This window comes from Podarcis raffonei, chromosome 1 (assembly GCF_027172205.1).
Source record: "Podarcis raffonei isolate rPodRaf1 chromosome 1, rPodRaf1.pri, whole genome shotgun sequence".
Classification (NCBI taxonomy): Eukaryota; Metazoa; Chordata; class Lepidosauria; order Squamata; family Lacertidae; genus Podarcis; species Podarcis raffonei.
The window spans coordinates 85,482,487-85,502,236 of record NC_070602.1 but is presented as its reverse complement, the minus strand read 5'-3'; the positions used below and the strand labels follow the sequence as shown (position 1 = coordinate 85,502,236).

The window sequence follows — 19,750 nt, the reverse complement described above, 5'->3', positions numbered from 1 at the left end:
CTAGGCTTAATTGAAAATGACAGATATATTGTTTAGAAGGCCAAATGGCTGTTAAGTGAGCTTACATCTATAATGTAGATAAACTCAGAGTTTGTACTCAATATATATGGAAAAAGCCAAAAGATTATAAACAGTCTAGAATTAGCATGGTTGCAAACCCTACAACTGCAGCTTATCTTGAACGACCCTATAATTAAACTTCAAACTTACAGATCACATATATGGTACAAAGAAATGGTGAAAACAGTAAGTTATAAGTGCCAAGGAGTGAAGTCACAAATTTATTCCGTATTGCTGGGGAATTAGATGGGACTTACTGGACTGAGACAGACCTGCGAGACTGACATAAATCACAGATACTAGCGCAGGATTGAAAAGAAGTTAGAAAGAGGGTGCCTCTGGGGAGGATTCTAAAGGCTGGTGGGTCAGCAAAAGACACAGTCTTGCGGGCAGAAGAGGGGACGGTCAAGGAAGAAAAGAGCTGGTTTGAGGACAATAGAGGAAGCCAGGGTCCAGAAGGAAATGCGGTCTTGACTATGCTACCACTCAGTGGATTTGTAAATGGCTGACTGACCGAACCCAAAGGGTGCTCATCAATGGTTCCTCTTCATCCTGGAGAAGAGTGACTAGTGGGGTGCCACAGGGTTCTGTCTTGGGCCCGGTCTTATTCAACATCTTTATCAATGACTTGGATGATGGACTCAAGGGCATCCTGATCAAATTTGCAGATGACACCAAACTGGGAGAGGTGGCTAACACCCCAGAGGACAGGATCACACTTCAAAACGACCTTGACAGATTAGAGAACTGGGCCAAAACAAACAAGATGAATTTTAACAGGGAGAAATGTAAAGTATTGCACTTGGGCAAAAAAAATGAGAGGCACAAATACAAGATGGGTGACACCTGGCTTGAGAGCAGTACATGTGAAAAGGATCTAGGAGTCTTGGTTGACCACAAACTTGACATGAGCCAACAGTGTGACGCAGCAGCTAAAAAAGCCAATGCAATTCTGGGCTGCATCAATAGGAGTATAGCATCTAGATCAAGGGAAGTAATAGTGCCACTGTATTCTGCTCTGGTCAGACCTCACCTGGAGTACTGTGTCCAGTTCTGGGCACCACAGTTCAAGAAGGACACTGACAAACTGGAACGTGTCCAGAGGAGGGCAACCAAAATGGTCAAAGGCCTGGAAACGATGCCTTATGAGGAACGGCTAAGGGAGCTGGGCATGTTTAGCCTGGAGAAGAGGAAGTTAAGGGGTGATATGATAGCCATGTTCAAATATATAAAAGGATGTCACATAGAGGAGGGAGAAAGGTTGTTTTCTGCTGCTCCAGAGAAGCGGACACGGAGCAATGGTTCCAAACTACAAGAAAGAAGATTCCACCTAAACATTAGGAAGAACTTCCTGACAGTAAGAGCTGTTCGACAGTGGAATTTGCTGCCAAGGAGTGTGGTGGAGTCTCCTTCTTTGGAGGTCTTTAAGCAGAGGCTTGACAACCATATGTCAGGAGTGCTCTGATGGTGTTTCCTGCTTGGCAGGGGGTTGGACTCGATGGCCCTTGTGGTCTCTTCCAACTCTATGATTCTATGATTCTATGAGGAAGACACTAAGAGGATAATCAAGGAGGCCAGCAAGCCAGGAAGAGGATCCCTCTGCAGACAGTGGAGGACAGTGGGCTAGGAAGAGAATCCTGCCCCATGGCAGGCAAAGAGAACAAAGGTCCAGAAACAGAGGCAGTGAATCAGGCCAGTGGGCCTGGAAAAGTGATGCTATGGACAGCCAAGAGGCTAGTGCAGCAGGAAGAGCTTCTTTTTGGGTAGCGTGTCAGAGGCCATTGGCCAGAATGAGGGTCAAGGAGTCCACAGGCCAGGAAAAGAGGTACAATAGGAACAGTCGAGGCCAGTGAAAGAACCACTATGGAGACAGAGGCTACTGGGCTTGAAAGAGGATCAAGAAGGCCAGAAGGCCAGAGAAGGAATTGCTGATCATTGATGATCATGTCAGACCAACATCCTTCCTACTCTGCCACACCCAGTGACCCTGAGTGCTGAGCCAAGGAAAGATAAATGCATCAGAACAGAAAAATATCTGGGGAGATTATATTTGCCATAGTTTATAGGTTTGTGTATTTGAGAGAGAGGTGATGGTGCCACAGCCCTGTCTACACTACCTTTCTTCCTCACAACCATCTCCAAGGCAGCTGCCAGGAAGCATGATAATATTTTTTTAAGGCAATGGTGAGTGTGAAAGCTCTGGAGGGATGGGGGTGGGAAATGTCCATACCTCAACCCTTATTAATTACTGCTGCTACTAATGGTTGTTGATTAGTGGTTGTTCCCAACTTCTAATCTTTGAAGGTTCTGTGGTAACCATAGAGGAAAATAACAAAAACTGCTGCTCTTTCAAGGTTCCATGTGTTACCATGATCACCATAGGGGAAACAGCCCCTCCCCTGGAAGTGTGCTACCTAGCAACTGGGCCAGGTAGCACTAGAGGTTTAGGTTCCCATGTGACGAGAAATTTCCCTATCTGCTCTGCTAAATAGTCTGTTGCCCCTGATTCTTCCCACCAGCAGGGCTGACCACTGAAGGTGGAAATCGTCCACACCCTAAGCTGTAGATATTCTGCTACCAACACAAATTAGGGTGTTTTTTATTATTATTACGTTTCCATCAATTTCACAACACCAACACCACATTTTCCCAACCCAAGCCCCCTTTGAAAACCATCCTTTACTGACTACAATGTAATATATCATCAGGAAATAATAGAGGACAAGGCTTCAACTAGGGTGCCCAGCTGAAACAAAGAGGACTAGGTTCCTGTACTTTGAATAGTGAAGTTCCCTTTTCTGTACAATTATTCTGAGTTTCGCATAGGGTCACCAATAACTGGCCAGAAAGGGGGGGAATCCCTCAGCAACTACATGGACTTCAAATTGACTTCAACTTTCCAGAGCATGGAGATAGCTAATTCTGCAGATCATGTTGTTGTTGTTTAGTCATTTAGTCGTGTCCGACTCTTCGTGACCCCATGGACCAGAGCACGCCAGGCACTCCTGTTTTCCACTGGCTCCCGCAGTTTGGTCAAACTCATGTTGGTAGCTTCGAGAGCACTGTCCAACCATCTTGTCCTCTGTCGTCCCCTTCCTCTTGTGCCCTCAGTCTTTCCCAACATCAGGGTCTTTTCCAGGGAGTCTTCTCTTCTCATGAGGTGGCTAAAGTATTGGAACCTCAGCTTCAGGATCTGTCCTTCCAGTGAGCACTCAGGGCTAATTTCCTTCAGAATGGATAGGTTTGATCTTCTTGCAGTCCATGGGATCTGCAGATCATACTGTTGTTAAAGGTTCAGAAAGCTGGTAACCCTAAGGCTTTGGCAGAAACGTTATCCAAGGCCCCCATCATTTTTAATAGTTGCATAGAAGACATTTCAGTACAGTATATGGTTGTTTTCTCAGTGCTGCCTGAATGAGGGGAACAACTGCACTAGCTAAACTTCCCTGTTTGACTCCCTCCTTGCCTTAAGGATAAAATACAAAACCACTTTGTTAAGACTTTCAGTTGAAAGTACTGTTGACATGATCTGCTGCTGCTGCTGCTGCTGCTGACCTTAAATGATTCTGTTCTGGAGCCTTTCTTTTTACGTGTGATTGTTTTAATAGTAATGTTATATTGTGTTTATTGTGCTTATTGAGGCAAGCCACTTTAAGCACTAGAACAGGCAGGATAGAAATTATGATTATACAAAATTATGAAGAAATATAGAAGCCTGTTCCTTTGTTACATCTGAGTATCCTAACACATGCACATATGCTCATGAAAATGCTTGCATCCTGTCCTATATCTAGAGTTACCACATGTAAAGGAGAACCAGGACCCTGATTCTTTCAACAGTTGGGGCTGCTTTTCTTTGAAAGTGTTGTATTTTCATTCCTAAGTGACAATCTATACCTGTGAGCATCCCCTCTTATATACAGCCATTCTTACATCTGGCTACCCTTTGTACATGCATTAACACACACATTTAGCAAATCTATAGCCAAATGCCACCTCCGATGTCTACATCCAAACAACACACAAATTCCAGCCTGCACCCTCTAGATCCACCAGTATTTTAGGACAAGGTGCAGAACCTGGACCCCAAAGCCACACACAGCTGTTGCCTGCAGAGAGAGTGGAGATGGGGGCAAAAGGGGGATAAGCTGAAGGAGGAAGTGGGGAAAAGCTCTGCAAGTGATCAGACCTCTAGCAAGAGCAATCTGTCCCTCCCTGGACAGATCACTGAGAGGGCTGAAAAAGGGGGAGAGAAAGAAAAAAGAAAGAAAGAAAGAAAGAAAGAAAGAAAGAAAGAAAGAAAGAAAGAAAGAAAGAAAGACAGACAGACAAGGGGGTGTCAGAAAGGGAAATAGAAAAGGAATGAGCCTGCTCAGTTTTGGCTCTGACCACACTAAGCACCTGCACATTCCCTGGGGGAATGTTGCTGACATCAACATAAAAAGTTTTACCAATCTGTATTCCTAATTTGGGGCATGTCTCAAGCTACCTGTACCACTGCCAGTTAAAGTCCCTCTTGTTGGGCCCTGCTGAGGCGTTTTGATACTGAGGAAGGAAGCAGGACCTTCACAGTGGTTGCTCCAACATGCTGGTCAAGTTTACAGGAAGAAATCCAGTTGTGTCCCTCCCTCTCTCTTGACAGGCGGGGGGGGGGGGGAATACAATGCACATATTTTTGGGGTAATTTTTAGATATAGGCATTCTAATTCCCCCTCCCCCCAAGTCCTTGTTTTTGTTTTAGCTGTGAAATTCCATCTCACTTTTTATCACTGTTGTTAACTGCCTCAAGTTTGAGAGAGGTGGCACACTTTTTATTTATTTAAACAAAGTAGTTCATAGAGTGTCACTTCTGTGAGTTCATATGTTTAGGGTCCATCTATGCTATACAGTTCTATGGAGCTAGGAGGCTTCTGCTATGGAAGCGGCATCAATTAGAGACCCTTGTTCAGTCTCGGGAGCCAGGCATTGAGACATCATCATCTGTGTGGTAACAGCTGGCTGGTCTTTTGTGGCCTTTCAGGTGGATTAGTCCCCATAGCAATCAGAGGCCAGACAGGTAACTTGATGTTCAGGGCGGGGGTGGGAGAAGCTGCGCTCAGGATATCAGCAGGTCTGTTTCCTTTCACACTGTGTACCAAGGGCAAGGGTAAGGGTGTGTGTGTGTGTGTGTGTGTGTGTCCCTAGTGTCCAAATACAGAGAAACATTAAGCTGATGCTCCTCCTTTCAGAGGTCCCTTCAGAGCCTTCCTCTCAAAAGATCCTTCTCCTAAAGACATCTGGGGAGTGGGTAAGAGCATGTGCTTTGAACTGGATGCCCCTCAGACCAAACAGCTCAGTCAAGAACTCAGTAGGTGCCTTCGGCGAACTACTATCCTCCTCAAGCTATATAATATGTGGCTAATCTTATTGGCCTACCTTACAGGGGCATCATTAATGATGTACTGTATGTGTGCTTTGGGCTTTCTAGAAAAGCACTACATACATATTTTTATTTATACTGTAACGCACCTACAAAATTTGGAAGTAAAATTTCTTGCAGCAATTGACTGAACAGAGTGACAAAGGCAGTTTTCATGCACTATCAAGCAAGGTTATTGGGAACTGGACAATAGTTGTTCAGTACCTCTGTATCCAGGGAATCCCTCTTGGGAAGGCAATGGACCATTGCCTCCTTAAGGACCAGTGGCACCTTCTCCCTCCTGCGACTTACCCATGTGGGCTAACCCAGCAACACCCTTTCAACTGCCTTTTGTAAGCCATGATGGGCAAGGGTCAAAAGGACACTTAGTCAATCTCCTTCAAGCAGCTTGTCTGTATTCTCAGACTGCAAGAATTGAACTTGATCCAAGGTAACCTGACCAGATGATGCTGGTCATGATCATTCCATCAACTCAAGGAACAAACCAATCAGCTAAACAGTATCTTCACTCCAGGGAGGGAAGAGGGTATCAGTTTGGCTAGGTACAAGGAGAACTGGGTGTGAAGCAGACTGAAGCCGACCAGAAAGCTGAGAAGCAAGGTCTTCCCAAGAAATCTGGCCCAGTGGGCTGGCACATCCAAATGTCCCTCCCTTAACATCATGTCCCTTCCAAATACTTGTGTTCAACATATGTCCATATGTTGCTGTGATAGTACCCTTTTATTTATTTATTTTTCACATTGGATTTCCTCGCCACCTTTATATAGCCAAAGTTAGTGTTATGACTTGAAGGGTTATATGGTTCGCATCTTGGAAGAACATCTAACATTAACGGGTTCAGGATGGGAAAGCCTGTGAGATGACGGCAGGAAAGGTGTGGATAGGCAGAGGTATTTTGGAAGCTAGAGGTAAGGCTGCCACCTTTGTATGGTGTGGCTTATGTCCCTTTAATAGCTGCAATATGATGGAAAAGCTCCCAAAGATGCAAAGACCTGCCTAGATCTAGAAATCTAAAGGGAGTAGTGAGCTCCAAAGGGGCACTATAGAGGTAACAGACTGAAGATGGGGACTCTCCACAAGAGGTCCTAGAGCTCGCTGCCCTCTTGGAATTTTCAGATCAGGCAACCTGTGAGGATGATGAGGCAATGAGCGATCAGAAACTTGCAAGTGAGTGAATGAGAAAGAGGCGACTGGTCATTCCTTAGCTTAACGTTCAAGAACATTTGTGCTGGAGTGAAGGAGTGTCAGAAAAAACAGAGTGCCCTGTCCAGAATGCTGCCAGTACTGCCTGTTGGTCCACAGGACCCAAAGTGATAAATAACAGGTGGTGTACTCTGCTTTTAATAAGCTTTCCTTGCATTTGGAATGGATTCAGTGGCCTGGACATCTCCTAGCTCTTACTGAAGGAGATGCTTTTCCTGCCACCTTAGCACCTGGCTGTATTGGGGTAAATGACAGGCTGCCTGCCCTATTTGCATTTCCTTCCTAAGGCGGCAGGATGATTTGTTAGTGAAATCAGATGGCAGAAGCAGGGAGAGAGTGTGAGTTGGGGGAAGAGGGAGAAGAGAGGCAGTGGGAGCTATTCCTGATCTAATCAGCCAGACCTGGTAAATAAACCCAGCTGTATCTGTGCCTGCAGCAGGAAATGGTCCTCGGAGCAAACAGTGCACCAGGCAACGGGTGGCAAGATAAACAGGGGTTGGTGCTGCTTCCATCTGCTCCAGGGAGGGAGGGGGGAAATGTGGCTGCAGCAAAACTGTCTCCCTAGTGCTGGACAGTCACACACATGTGGGGACCAGGAATCCACACTGAGGGATCCGCTGCAGTCTGTTAAATCTATGCAATTGCTCACCTGCTTTCCTATTATTCCACCTAGAGGGGCTGAAAATAAGGGAAGGTGATGTGATGCCCCACGCTTTGGAAATCTGCAGAAGAACCAGCAGACTCGGCTTGACACTATTTACTCAATCATACACTTAACAAGTGGTAGGATTTATTATTGCCTTGGTTCCTTATTCAACATTTACCTAATTTGTGGATGTAATTGTGTGGCTGGTTTTGGGGTTGGTCCCATGATGTGAAAGTAAGTGATTTCATTGGTTCAGTCACTTTTAATGAAGTCAAATAGAAGGTTTGGTTACTCAGCGATTTACCGTAGCTCAACAAACTAATTATACTCTGGTCTGTTATAACAAACGAATCAAAGATAATGATGCCAAGTTCTTTGTAGGTACTCTAGAGATGTATTAACTGAAATGATTGCTCACATTTAATTCACCAACTAGATCAGCCAAGCCTTCTAGATACAAACCACAGACATTCTTTCCACCAATACCACAGTAGGGTAACTGGATGCAACGTTGTTCTTTCAACAGAAGCATAGAATAACTTGTTTTGGGAGGTGCAATTTTTCTTATTCTTACATGGCAAGCTACTTGGCCTTGGCCTGGGTGCCAAGGACTCAGGAAATGACAACTGAACTCTACGGAATAGAGACACTTTTCCTTTGGAAGTTTCAAGGCCAGTCATTGGGGTGGGGTGGGTCCATTTGGAGTAATTAAACCATTGCTTCCTGTGGGCATCCGAAGCCAGTAAAGGACATGGAGGGAAGTAATAGGGAAACCACTTGTAAGTAGACCAGCCAATCAATATTGAGGTCCAAATTATCCTGAAAACCTTGCAGGGAAGGGATATTTACTGACCATACCTGCTGGGTACAACGAAAGACATGATCTGTTTTAGTGCCGCATAGAATGGGCCTGACAGATCAAATTAACTTATGCAGCAGCAGGAGAAGGCCTTGAGCTAACAATAGGAGGCAGCAACTTCAACACAGGAAACAAAATACCCCCCCCCCCCGCTTCTCCTTCTCTTGCTTGTAGTATGGCTAGCAGATTAGTTAGGAACCCCTAGAGACAGCACCAGTTGTTGAGGATAGAACAGCTGGTAGAAGGGCATGAGATGCAATTCTTCCAAGGCATTAAGGAGCTGAATCACCTTTGGATGCTGGGGGGCATATTGCTGCCTTCTCTTTCCACTTGATGCAAAGTTAAACAGCACAATTGTTGAGACTCATCCCCACTTTCCTTATGAAGGCAGTTGTGGTCTTCTCATCTAATCCTTCATCTTCCTAGCGTGGGGGAGGTTCAACTCACCCAAGCCATTCCTAACACACTGATGATCCATAAACAACTTAGGGGTCAAAGTAAATTATAGAATGACTATGAAAGTATAAAAATGGTGGGGGCACAAAACACATCACATCAGAATGCATGGCTTCAATCCAACACTTGTAACTATTTATTTATTAAATTTGTATACAGCCAGTGGCCGTTTTAGGCTCATCTCATATGGGTGTGACTGCAAACGCGTGCATTGTGCCAAACCTGGAAGCGACCTGAAAACATCACAAAAACGTCACAAAAGAAGGCAGAATGGGGCAGGGTTGGAATGAGGCATTTACAGGCTTTCGATGAGTGTTCCGATTATACACAAGTATGCAAACACGTGTATAAACGGAATACTGCCCTTCATCTGAAGATCTCAGGATGGTTCACAGCATAAAAATACAAGATAAAAACACAAAATACATAGAGCCATAGAATTGTAGATTTGGAAAAGGTCCCAAGGGTCATCTAGTCCAACCCATATTTTGGAGGAGGCGAACGCATAATGGCACACAAACCCTGCCACAAAAAAGAGGGGAGTGAAGATCTACATCAGGAAAAAAGAGGGAAATAAAGATTAACAATGATCATAACGGAGTTGGAGACCAGTCAAGAGAGATCTGCTGTGTAGGCAGCATGGGGGAGGGGCTGCCAAGGAGGTTGCATATCTGGCTTCCAAGGAGCATGTTGCAGCTGCCGCTGGCACCGTTGCTGTACTGGTGAGTGAAGCATTCCTTGGAGGCCAGATTTGCTGTCCATATGGATCCTTCCAGGTGAGGCGGTTGCCTCATCTGCCTCATGGGCCTGGATCTCAGAAATGCTGAAGTCACATGGGTCACCTCACACATCTAAGAGGTACTAAGTTGCCTTCAGCATCCTCAGAGAAGCAACTTCACTGAGGTTTGCCATGTATTTATTTTACATATGCACCCCACTCATCTTTATAAATGTGAAGCGCCTAATTTAATAGGTAAGAATATTTAAGAGGAATCAGTTAATTAGCCGGTTAAAAGCCAAAATGTAACCGAAGGGGGAAAATACTGACTAGCGTGATAACTGTGAGCCCAAGATCACAGCTTCTCTATGGCCCCATCAAACTACACACACATCATAACTGGTCACTTATGAAAGCACCTAATATGCACAAAGTTCTGTACAAATATAGAACAATAGGTCTCTGCCCACAGAGTCACAATCTTCAGAAGACCTGAGAGAAAAGGAGAGGGGAGTTGGAAGGGTGAAAAACAGATCAATAATACATCTAAACCATGGGTAGGCAAACTAAGGCCTGGGGGCCAGATCCAGCCCTATCGCCTTCTAAATCTGGCCCACAAAATTCGTTCATTCCCTCCCCCCAAAAAATATAGTTCGGTCCCCCACAAGGTGTGAGGGACAGTGAACCAGCCCCCTGCTGAAAAAGTTTGCTGACCCCTGATCTAAACCTACCAATACAGAACTGTAATAATGTATAGAACAGGCTTCCTCAACCTCGGCTCTCCAGATGTTTTTGGCCTACAACTCCCATGATCCCTAGTTAGCAGGACCAGTGGTCAGGAATGATGGGAATTGTAGTCTCAAAACATCTGGAGGGCCAAAGTTGAGGAAGCCTGGTATAGAACAGGAGGGGAAAGCAAGTGGGAAATAGTTTTGATTCATTTCAGTTAGTGAGTCCTTATCCATTGTCTTTCTGTTTTGCAGTTCCCTGAACAATCCCTGCCCTTCTGCACCCCCTTGTGGGCCAGGGTGGGATTCTCAACAACCACAACAGAGTGCTGGATTTTCGTGGAATGATTTCTGCAAGAACAGAATGGGCTGGAAGGCCACTGAAGCAGGTGTGGCTCCCACAGAGGTTACTCTGAAATACAAATGGACAGCCCTTCATTGTTGCGCAAGGCAAGTACTGTATCATCACTGTGGCTGGAACGCAACCCCACAAGGCTGTGCACACATTATGGCTCCGTGTATACTATGCTTATAAAGCACAATCTTTTCCTCAAATAATTCTGGTAACTGTAGTTTGCTAAGGGTGATTGAAAATTGTAACTGTGCACTACAGTTCCCAGAATTCTTAAAGGGAAATAACATGCTTTTGTGGCATTTACCTATTAGTTGTTGACATATGCCACCAGGTTACTTTAGATGTGGATTCTTGCTTATTATCTACTTCTTTGGAGTAGACATTCCCTGCACCTGTTACCCCATCTAGGTACAACAGCGGCTGGGGGGACCTGTAACCCACCAGCTGTTGGACTGTAGCTCCCATCAGCCGCAGCCGGCACACCCAATGGTCCCCCAACACCTGGAAGACTGCAGGTTCCTCACCCTTGTGGTATAGCAATCAGAGTAAAATGGAAAGGGTGCCAAAGCAGAAATGTGAATTCTTATCACTTTGGTGTGGCAGGCCCACACCATACATTTACAGCATATCCAACACACATTTAAAGCACATGATCCCCCCCCCCCGGAACCTGGGAACTGTAGTTTGTTCAGGGTGCTCCCCATTGTAGCTCTGAGAAGGAAACTACAGTCAAGAGGGGGAACCTGAGTCACAAAGCCTGGAGCTAACTTGAGGGCTTTTGAATCACCCCAGATGTGTAGGCTCAGTAAGGTTTCACACTCTGAGGGGCACGATGCCAGGGACAGGAAAGTATGAGGCACTTGGGGCAGAGGGAGGCATTTCTCTAGAGTGCCATCCCTGATGGCGCCAGGGGTAGTTTCTCTGTCCTGTGGAATGGCTGTCAGCCTTTCCTGTGCAATGTCCTGGGAAAGGGCCGTGTTCTTAATCCTCCGGCTGAGCAGAGGCATTGTTTGGAGGGTGAAAGAAAAATGGCACGTCAGGGCCTTTGTCTTTTGTGTCCCTCCGCTGCTAAGCAAACATGCCCAGTGCTTCCCATTGTTAGCCTCAGGAGAGAGGAGAGGCATCTCGCCATGATGGGTAAGAGGAATGGACAGCCTGGGCTGGGGCTGGGCTGCTTCACCTCCCACAGCTGCCGCTGCTGACTCAGCGCAACCTATTGGTGCTCAGTCATTGGACACTTGGCCAAGCCAGGCTATATAATGCTGCTGGGGTCCCCCAGCACCACCACTCTTGCCTCCGTGCACTGCCAGCCAAGTAAGTACCAGCCCCCTGCCCTCCCCAAACAGCCCCAGTGGCCCACCCCCTGTGTCCTTATGTGTGGTATCCTGGTAGGGATGGAAGGACCTATCAGTTTTGGTTCTCTCGGTTTCTCCTGTCTTAAATTTGATTCCTCATATTTCTGGAGCAATCTTGTGCTTTATTTCCCTAAATTCTCATAAAAATTCATTTGGATTTAGCACGTATTTCTCCTAATAAACATACTTTTGGATGCAGTTTTAAGTAATGTACACATTTTTGCTAGCAATTCCCCCTAATATAATGCATTTTTATGTTATCTTCCCATAACATATTCGTTTCTATGCACACTTTCCCCAAATACATGCATTTTTGTAAACACTGTTTGCTTTGAGAATTGCATTGCAAAATTGGGAGAAGTACAAAATTGAAGGATAACTGCTTTGGAAAATGTGAATTTAAATGTGAATGGAATGGAGTGTCTCCCCCTTCCCTATATACTTCCCTTCCCTTGGAGAATCACTGGGGAAAGATTTCTCTGCAAGGACTTCAACTCATAATTTCTGGGTCAACCGACAAAGGGGATGAATTGGGCAGGAAAGGTTCAGCACATTCCTCCAGGGTATGGTTCTATACTGGTTTCTCTTGCTTTCATGAGTTACTTGGAGATGTTTGTTCTATCGGCACCTTTCCTGATGCACCTGCTCTTTGCTGGCAGCAAGCTGTGGTCTGGATTGTGTTAGTTGATGGGTGTTGTTGTTGAATGACTGGTCCTGCCTTTAGATAGAGGGTTATGTTGAATGGCATTTCAGACCCATCTACCTCTATAATTCTGTATGGCCCACAACTGCAACAGGGCTATCCTCTTTTCTTTTGTTCTTTTAAAAGTAACAATTAGAATGCATTGGCAGGAAAGTCAAACACAGCACTGAAGGGTGTGTGTATAAGTAAGTGTGCACTATAAGGTAAGATGGAAGGGGCCAGCAGAAATCTAGTGGCACAATTCTGGCACCAGGCTGTGTGTAATAAAAATGTAAAGGAAGCTTTCAAAAAAAAAATTCCATTGAGGGGAGGGGGCTTGTCACTTGGATTCTGGATTTCCCTTCAGCTCCAGACAACATATCTCATAAACAGACAGGAATACAGCTGGATCATGGGGACTGACAGCCCTACGAGAGCTTGCAGATGTTGACTGAACTATAGGTTAAAGGAAGGTATGAGATTTGGCTCTGTTTAAGAAAAAAGAAAAGACCCAATATATTTGGCTCCCGAGTCAGAAAGTACAGAGTGAGTCTTTGAAAAGAGGCCCCGTGGAACATGTGTACTCTGTATCCACAGGGCCTCTTTTAAAGGACTCACCCTGTATAATATAAAATGAAATAAGGTCCCTTTAATAGGACCTTCAAACCTGCTCCCTGGGGTGAGCTGCATCACCCTGTCTAATGGTAGAGCTGGGTGTGTAGGCACCCATTTTCCACTGACTCACTCCACCATCTGCATGAATCCAGCCGCTGGTCAGCAAGGACAGGGGGGTGCTCCATTGTACAAACTAGCCAGGGATAGGTGCTAGTAAAATGAGATGACAAATTGGGGAGGAATGAATGAAAAGGAGCATCATGGACTCTCTTGGCCTGTACAATTCATCACTTAGCCAGATAATCCTCCTCAGAGTTCGGTTACTTTTTCTAGCATTTCAGATGCTACTGTCTGTCTCTTCTCCATGACCCATTCTCTTAACTGTATGGCATGGTGCTTGCTGATGCTACTCCATGATAGCTGCTAACAGGGTGTACTTTGGCTTTTCTGTGGGTAGTGCAGGGGGACAGGGCTGACCCCACCCTGCTGCCATCACCACCAGAAACAAGCATTAAACTCCCACAAACATTGCATTTCTATAGCGGAAGAGCTGCCCATGACCAGCCAGCACATGGAGACCCTGGGTCAATTCAAGATAACCGTCTGGGAGGAAGAAAACTTCCAGGGGAAGCGCTGTGAGTTTCTGATGGAGTGTCCCAGCATCATGGAACGTGGCTTCCGCAAGATCCGCTCCATCAAGGTGGAAAGTGGCCCGTAAGTGCTTCGGTGTCCATTGAGCAGTATTTGCAAAGTTGGCTTGAAAAGAGCAGCATGCTTGGAGAATCCACAGATATATATGGCTGATGGGTAGAAGGAGAGAGAGAGAGAGAGAGAGAGAGAGAGAATACTCCATAGGGGGCTTCTGCCAGTCTTTCACCCCATAATGTTTCACAGGCAGTTATTGGATGGTTTGAGCAATATTTGATTTTGATTTTAAAATTTTATTGTGAGTTTTAAATTTGAAGCTACCAGCATTTGCGCTCTCTCTCTCCTCATCTTTACAGCTGGGTGGGGTTTGAGTACCCTGAATACCAAGGACAGCAATTCATCTTGGAGAAAGGAGACTACCCTCGGTGGGAGGCCTGGAGTGGGAACAGTGGCTACAGGACCGAGCACCTGCTCTCCTTCCGGACTATCAAGTGTGCTGTGAGTGCAATAATATACTCTCTTGGCTCTAAAAAAAACACCTGAAAAGGACCCAATCGCCAATGGAGAAGGGTGCCTCCTGGTCTCGTTCCAGAGAGCACAGAGTAAAAGGAAACACAAAACTATCTGGTGGGGCAAAGGGATCCCCAAATGGTGGTGGAAAACAACAATACCATATTTCATTGATCAAGCACCATCTCTTTGAAAAGCACTCTTCTAACCAAAGCTACTTGCAGAACATACCAATTTCATTTGCTGCCTGTAATAAATTAAGTGGAAGCATGACAAAAGAGTCTTCAAGGACAAAGGTGGTTTCAGTGAAATTGCCAGGGGGACTGACATTAACAAAGCTGAAATGAAATTAACAGGCTGTCTGACAAGCTGATATCCCACAGATGCACAACAGGTGAAGGTGATTGTTTTTATGAGACAAATGAAGTGCTGTTAATCCAGTAGCAAGCAAGTTTTTGAGTTATACAGAGTTCTTCATCAGAACTCTTTTGTTGCGGATTTCTGTATACCCGTATTTTTCGCACCATAGGACGCACTTTTTCCCCTCCAAAAATGAAGGGGAAATGTGTGTGCGTCCTATGGTGCGAATGCAGGCTTTCGCTGAAGCCTGGAGAGCGAGAGGCATCGGTGCGCACCGACCCCTCTCGCTCTCCAGGCTTCAGGAAGCTATCCGCAAGCCTTGCAAGCGCGGCGGGAGTTCCCGCGGGCTCACAAGGCTTGCGGGCAACAGCCTGCAGCCCCCGCTTGTGTCCGCAAGCCTTGCGCGCCCGGCGGGAGCGCGCGAGGCTTGGGGCGGCAGCCTGTCGCCCGAAGCACGCGGAGCCCTCCGGAGGGCTCTCCGTGCTTCGGGCGAGTGTCTGCAAGCCTTGCGCGCCCGGCGGGAGGTCCCGACGGGTGCGCGAGGCTTGGGACGGCAGCCTGTCGCCCGAAGCACGCGGAGCCCTCCGGAGGGCTCCCCGTGCTTCGGGCGAGTGTCCGCAAGCCTTGCGCGCCCGGCGGGAGGTCCCGCCGAGCGCGCGAGGCTTGGGGCGGCAGCCTGTCACCCGAAGCACGGGGGTGCTTCGGGCGAGTGTCTGCAAGCCTTGCGCGCCCGGCGGGAGGTCCCGACGGGCGCGCGAGGCTTCGGGCGGCAGCCTGCAGCCCGAAGCATGCAGAGCCCTCCGGAGGTTGCCCCGTGCTTCGGGCAGGTGTGCGCAAGGCTTGGGGCGGCAGCCGCGGCTGGGGGGGGGAATATATTTTTTTTATTCATTTCCCCCCCCCCAAAAAAGAGGTGCGTCCTATGGGCCGGTGCGCCCTATAGAACGAAAAATACGGTACCTCCTGTCAGTCAACTAAAACCATGGCACTCTTCCTGTTTTCCACCTTTTTATTTTCGGGGGCTCAGGGCAAATGTAAAATTATGCTCAGTGTTGAATGAGGGCAAGGACTGCAGTCAGAAGGAACAAGGGGGAAAGGGGTTTGGAGAAGCTGCGGAGATCTCATCTCCTGCATCATTGGGGAGCCTTAAAGATAAAAGCCCATTCTTCAGATGGTGACTCAATAACCGGGGAGGGAAGGGACACATATAAAGTTAACAATATACTTGAGAGGACAGGGCCAAACACGGTTGCAATCCTGCTTATCTTCATGACCTTTCACAAATGAGGGTGGCTATGGGGAAGAAATAGCTTTTATCTCAGACAGGATTGCTAGGTCCAGATGTCGAGAGGGCGCTTGCATCTTTTACAGTGGCTCCCAGTTTGGTTTTCGCCATCTTAGTCCTGCAGTGATGAGACAATACTTCCCTTCTGTTCAAAGCTTCATCAGGGTCTGGGGTCCCACAACCCTAATCTGAACCAATGAAAGGCTCAGATTAGGGTTGCCACCTTCAAATTTAGAGAAAAAAATCACTGCTGTAGAACAATTCCCTCCAAGTCCTTCTCCTTGCTTTCACTAAAATGAGTGAAATCGAGGAGAATGAAGAATTTAGATCTCTCTCTGCAGAAGTGCTGTGCATTGGGGCTTTTATGGCAGCATCTCTGGGTCAGAAGGCTGAGTCCCTTTGCTAGATCAATAAGAGGCCCATGCTGTTTGACAAACAATACACACCCTGCAAGCCAAGGTGGTAAATAACTCTAAAATGAACCACATGCTTTGGACTCCTTTTTTGTCTAAAAGTGTCCCAATCCATAAGCAGAGTGGACTGAACTAAGGCAAGCCCATGGGGGAACCAGGTGTTCATTCACTGTACGGTGCTGGGGCAGGAAGGGGAGACATACAGCTCAGTTTGGCACATGGCTTTGGGGCCAGGGAGCTGCCTCAATGGCAGAAGCAAACTAAATAAATGAATGTGGAGTGGCATATATTAAAAAGCTTCCACAGACAAATGAATAAGTTGGGAGGGGTACTTTTTTTTTAGCATTAAAGTCAGAAAGCTGGTCAAGGGTGGGAAAGGTTGGCATTGAAAAGGAAAGGTTTTTTTGTTTTTGTTTTTCGCAAGTGTCAGCCAGGCTTCCTGGGACAAATATATAGTACCAGCTCCAAACAGGCTATAGCCAGTATGGCATATCACTCCATCTTGAAGAGCGGTTGCTTCTGTTCCTAACCGGGGTTTAAAATCTCTGCACGTCCTCATCTCTGGGCTTTAATAACAACCAGTCAGATTATGTCCGTGCTTTAATAAAGGGGTGTGAGATATCATCTCGTTTCTGGCTGGCAGGATCACTTGGCGGAGTGCAGCCTGCAGGAATGGGTGATAGGGGAGGGGGGAGGGGGATGCAGCTGTGCCCAGTTTCAGTTTTAACCCCTTGAGTCCACAGCAGGATAGTGAGAGACTATGCATCCTGACCACTTGGAAAGCTGGGAGGGTTTTCTTTGCATAATGGATAGAATCCCAAGCCTTTCTTTTCTGCTTGCTGGGGACTATGTTAAAAGACAGACCCATAAAGATGCTTGACAGTCATTCACCAACAGCTGCTTGGCAGTAGCACATAGAGTTCCCAAGGATGCCCAAGTGAGAGGCAAAGGAAAGCTGTGCAATAGGAATGGTAAGCCAGAGTCTAGGCTGAAGGAGCACAGACATCTAAGGCAGGGATGGGGGACCCGAGGTCCTCCAGGTGTTACTGGTCTCTTAACTCCCATCATCCCTGACCACTGGCTATGCAGGCTGGGAATTATAGGAGCTGGAGTTCAACAATGTCTGGAGGATCACAGGGTCCCGACTTCTGATCTAGGGAAACCAGAGGCAATGGATGATAAAACTCCTTTGCACGCTCTCTCTCTCTCTCTCTCTCTCTCTCTCTGTGTGTGTGTGTGTGTTCACATGCAGTATCACCACTGTGCACAGAGTTTTACAGTATGTCAAGCAAAATACAGATTCCAGCTCCTGAGGAGTTTACAGTATATGTCTACAGTTAGGCTTTGTAGGGGATGGGGGACTAAGAGGGGCTGTGCCAAAAGCCTTATGGGAAAAGGAGGGGTGGATTTTCAAAAGGTTTTTGAAGGGAGGTGGGCCCACAGATGTCCAGTCATAAGGGGAAGCAAATATAAACATTGTGGCATCATCCAGAGGATGACGAGACCTCACATGGTTGAAGGGACTGGCATTAGAGGGGGTAGGGAAGAAGGGAGCAAGTCCATAATACAGATCAGGGAATTTTGGCAGGTGCTGGTTGTGCAGGAAAAGGGCCCTTCAGAGCAATGCCTGAGGAGCTCTACCATCCACTGCAATCTGATCATTGCAATCCAACCTGCCAATAGGACAGTGGCTTAGCCACAAGGGAATAAAGAGAATAAAGTGAAGAAAGGAAGAGCTGAAAGGGAAGGTGGATAAAAATGCAGGAATAGCAAATGGTGTTCTTTTAGATTCAAGGATCTTGCCTGTCTTCCTTTCCTCTGTCATAACTGGCCTGGTTCGCACACAACACTAAGTCATGGTTTTTTAAATTATGGTTTAGCATTATGTGTGAACCCTGCGCAGCAGTATCTATGGTTTGTTTACAGCCAACAAATCACCATATGAAACTGTGGTTTATTATTGGCTTACAACACTTGGTTTGTTTTAACTATGGCTTGGTGTTATCTGTGACTCCAGCACCCTTCCATAAATATGGTGTGTTTCACCACCTCGCTGCAGACACTCACCAAAAGACACGAGGCTAGGGCAGCTGGGGAAAAAACCAAATGTTGGAGAAATAAGCCATGGTGTGTTTGCTCATCTGTTAGGCAACTCATGGTGAACTTGTGGTTTTTCTGTTGGGTATTAAAAGTCTTTGCCTGTGACAGTCCCACACCAAATCATCCTCCACTTTAACCTATCCTGCAGAACCACAGTGACAGCAAAGTGACCCTGTATGAGGCAGAGAACTTCCAAGGACGCAAGTTTGAGCTCAGCGATGACTATCCATCCCTGCAGGCCATGGGCTGGGGCAACAAGGAGGTGGCTTCTATCAAGGTCAATTCTGGAGCGTAAGTGATGCCTTCTGAGTTGGAGTGAAGTTGGAAGGGCCACCCGCCCCTCAGGTTCTGTGAAGGGAATCCTCCCATAACCTCATTCTTACTTTGCCAAGAACACCAATAAGCACAGCTAGCTGGATGAACCATGAGTAATCCTGGGATTGCCATAGCTGCCTCCCTTTTTAAAGAGAAACTAGCCCAGGCTCCCGGTCTCCTTCCCCAGTTGCATCCTGACCCTTTTGAGACTGGTTGATCAGTAACAGCTGCTGGAGGAGGAGTGGACCCCCCCAAAGGATATGAGTTAAAAAGCAGTGGGAGGGGGGCTGAACTATCCCTTTTTCGGTGTAGGATATACTTTTGGGGCTGGAAGTGCCTGTATTGCCAATGTTCTGCTTTATCCCCTAGATGGGTGGCATATCAATACCCAGGGTACCGGGGCTACCAATATGTCCTGGAGCGGGACAGACAGAATGGTGAATACAAAAAGTACAGCGAATACAGCACCCAGGCCCACACCAACCAGATCCAGTCCATCCGCCGTGTCCAGCACTGAGCTGTGTCTTAGCAGCAGCAGCATTGGCCCTCCTGCACTCCACCAGCACCCCCCACACCTGCCTCTGCGCCCAAGGGCCCGCCAAGCAGTAGACCTGCACCTGGTAGCCAATAAAGGCATTTACCAAACCCATCTTTCTTTTTGTGCATCTGTTATTATTTTTATTATTATTATTTATACCCAGCAGGCTGGTTGGTTTACCTGCTGGCATACAAACCGAGAAAGCGAAGCAGAATTCACTGTCTCTGACACACACAACAGCACTGAAGGTCCATCCCTAAAGCCTCAACAAGGCACAGACAAACATTTGTTTTTTTACACCAGAAGGAAACTAAAACTGAGCCACAGTAGGATTGCCAACCAATCAGAAAAAGTGGTCTGGTCTGTGCTTGTGTTTTTAAACCACATCTTCACATTCAGAAATCTGGCAGGGAAGCTCTTCACAGCATGAAGATAAACCTTATCTGCTAATGCCTGCGCATATCAAGCTGCTGTTAATGGCACAGTTC

General features: G+C 46.7%; 1 protein-coding gene and 1 long non-coding RNA gene across 3 annotated transcripts; both read left to right on the top strand.

Annotated features, from left to right (window-relative positions):
* The first annotated feature begins 1,940 nt into the window (after positions 1–1,940).
* On the top strand, positions 1,941–10,533 carry LOC128420248 (uncharacterized). Its single transcript, XR_008332004.1, has 3 exons — positions 1,941–2,753; positions 7,356–7,465; positions 10,345–10,533. It is a non-coding gene; the product is annotated as an uncharacterized LOC128420248 (long non-coding RNA).
* Positions 10,534–11,687: 1,154 nt separating this feature from the next.
* On the top strand, positions 11,688–19,373 carry CRYBA2 (crystallin beta A2). Of its 2 annotated transcripts, none has more exons than XM_053401788.1 (5): positions 11,688–11,758; positions 13,639–13,810; positions 14,101–14,242; positions 18,558–18,700; positions 19,094–19,373. In XM_053401788.1, exons 1-5 carry the CDS (start codon positions 11,704–11,706, stop codon positions 19,239–19,241), a joined length of 660 nt encoding a protein of 219 aa, XP_053257763.1. In that variant the 5' UTR covers positions 11,688–11,703; the 3' UTR covers positions 19,242–19,373. The 2 variants fall into 2 exon arrangements, with proteins under 2 accessions (XP_053257763.1, XP_053257771.1); XM_053401796.1 differs by lacking the exon at positions 11,688–11,758 and adding an exon at positions 12,908–12,954.
* The last annotated feature ends 377 nt before the right edge of the window (positions 19,374–19,750 follow it).

Bases quoted from the DNA above. Each gene is read 5' to 3' on its own strand.
- CRYBA2 (XM_053401788.1), top strand. From the start codon at position 11,704: ATGCTGCTGGGGTCCCCCAGCACCACCACTCTTGCCTCCGTGCACTGC. The intron at 14,243-18,557 runs GTGAGTGCAATA...CCTATCCTGCAG, and splicing joins TCCGGACTATCAAGTGTGCT to AACCACAGTGACAGCAAAGT. The intron at 18,701-19,093 runs GTAAGTGATGCC...TTTATCCCCTAG, and splicing joins ATCAAGGTCAATTCTGGAGC to ATGGGTGGCATATCAATACC.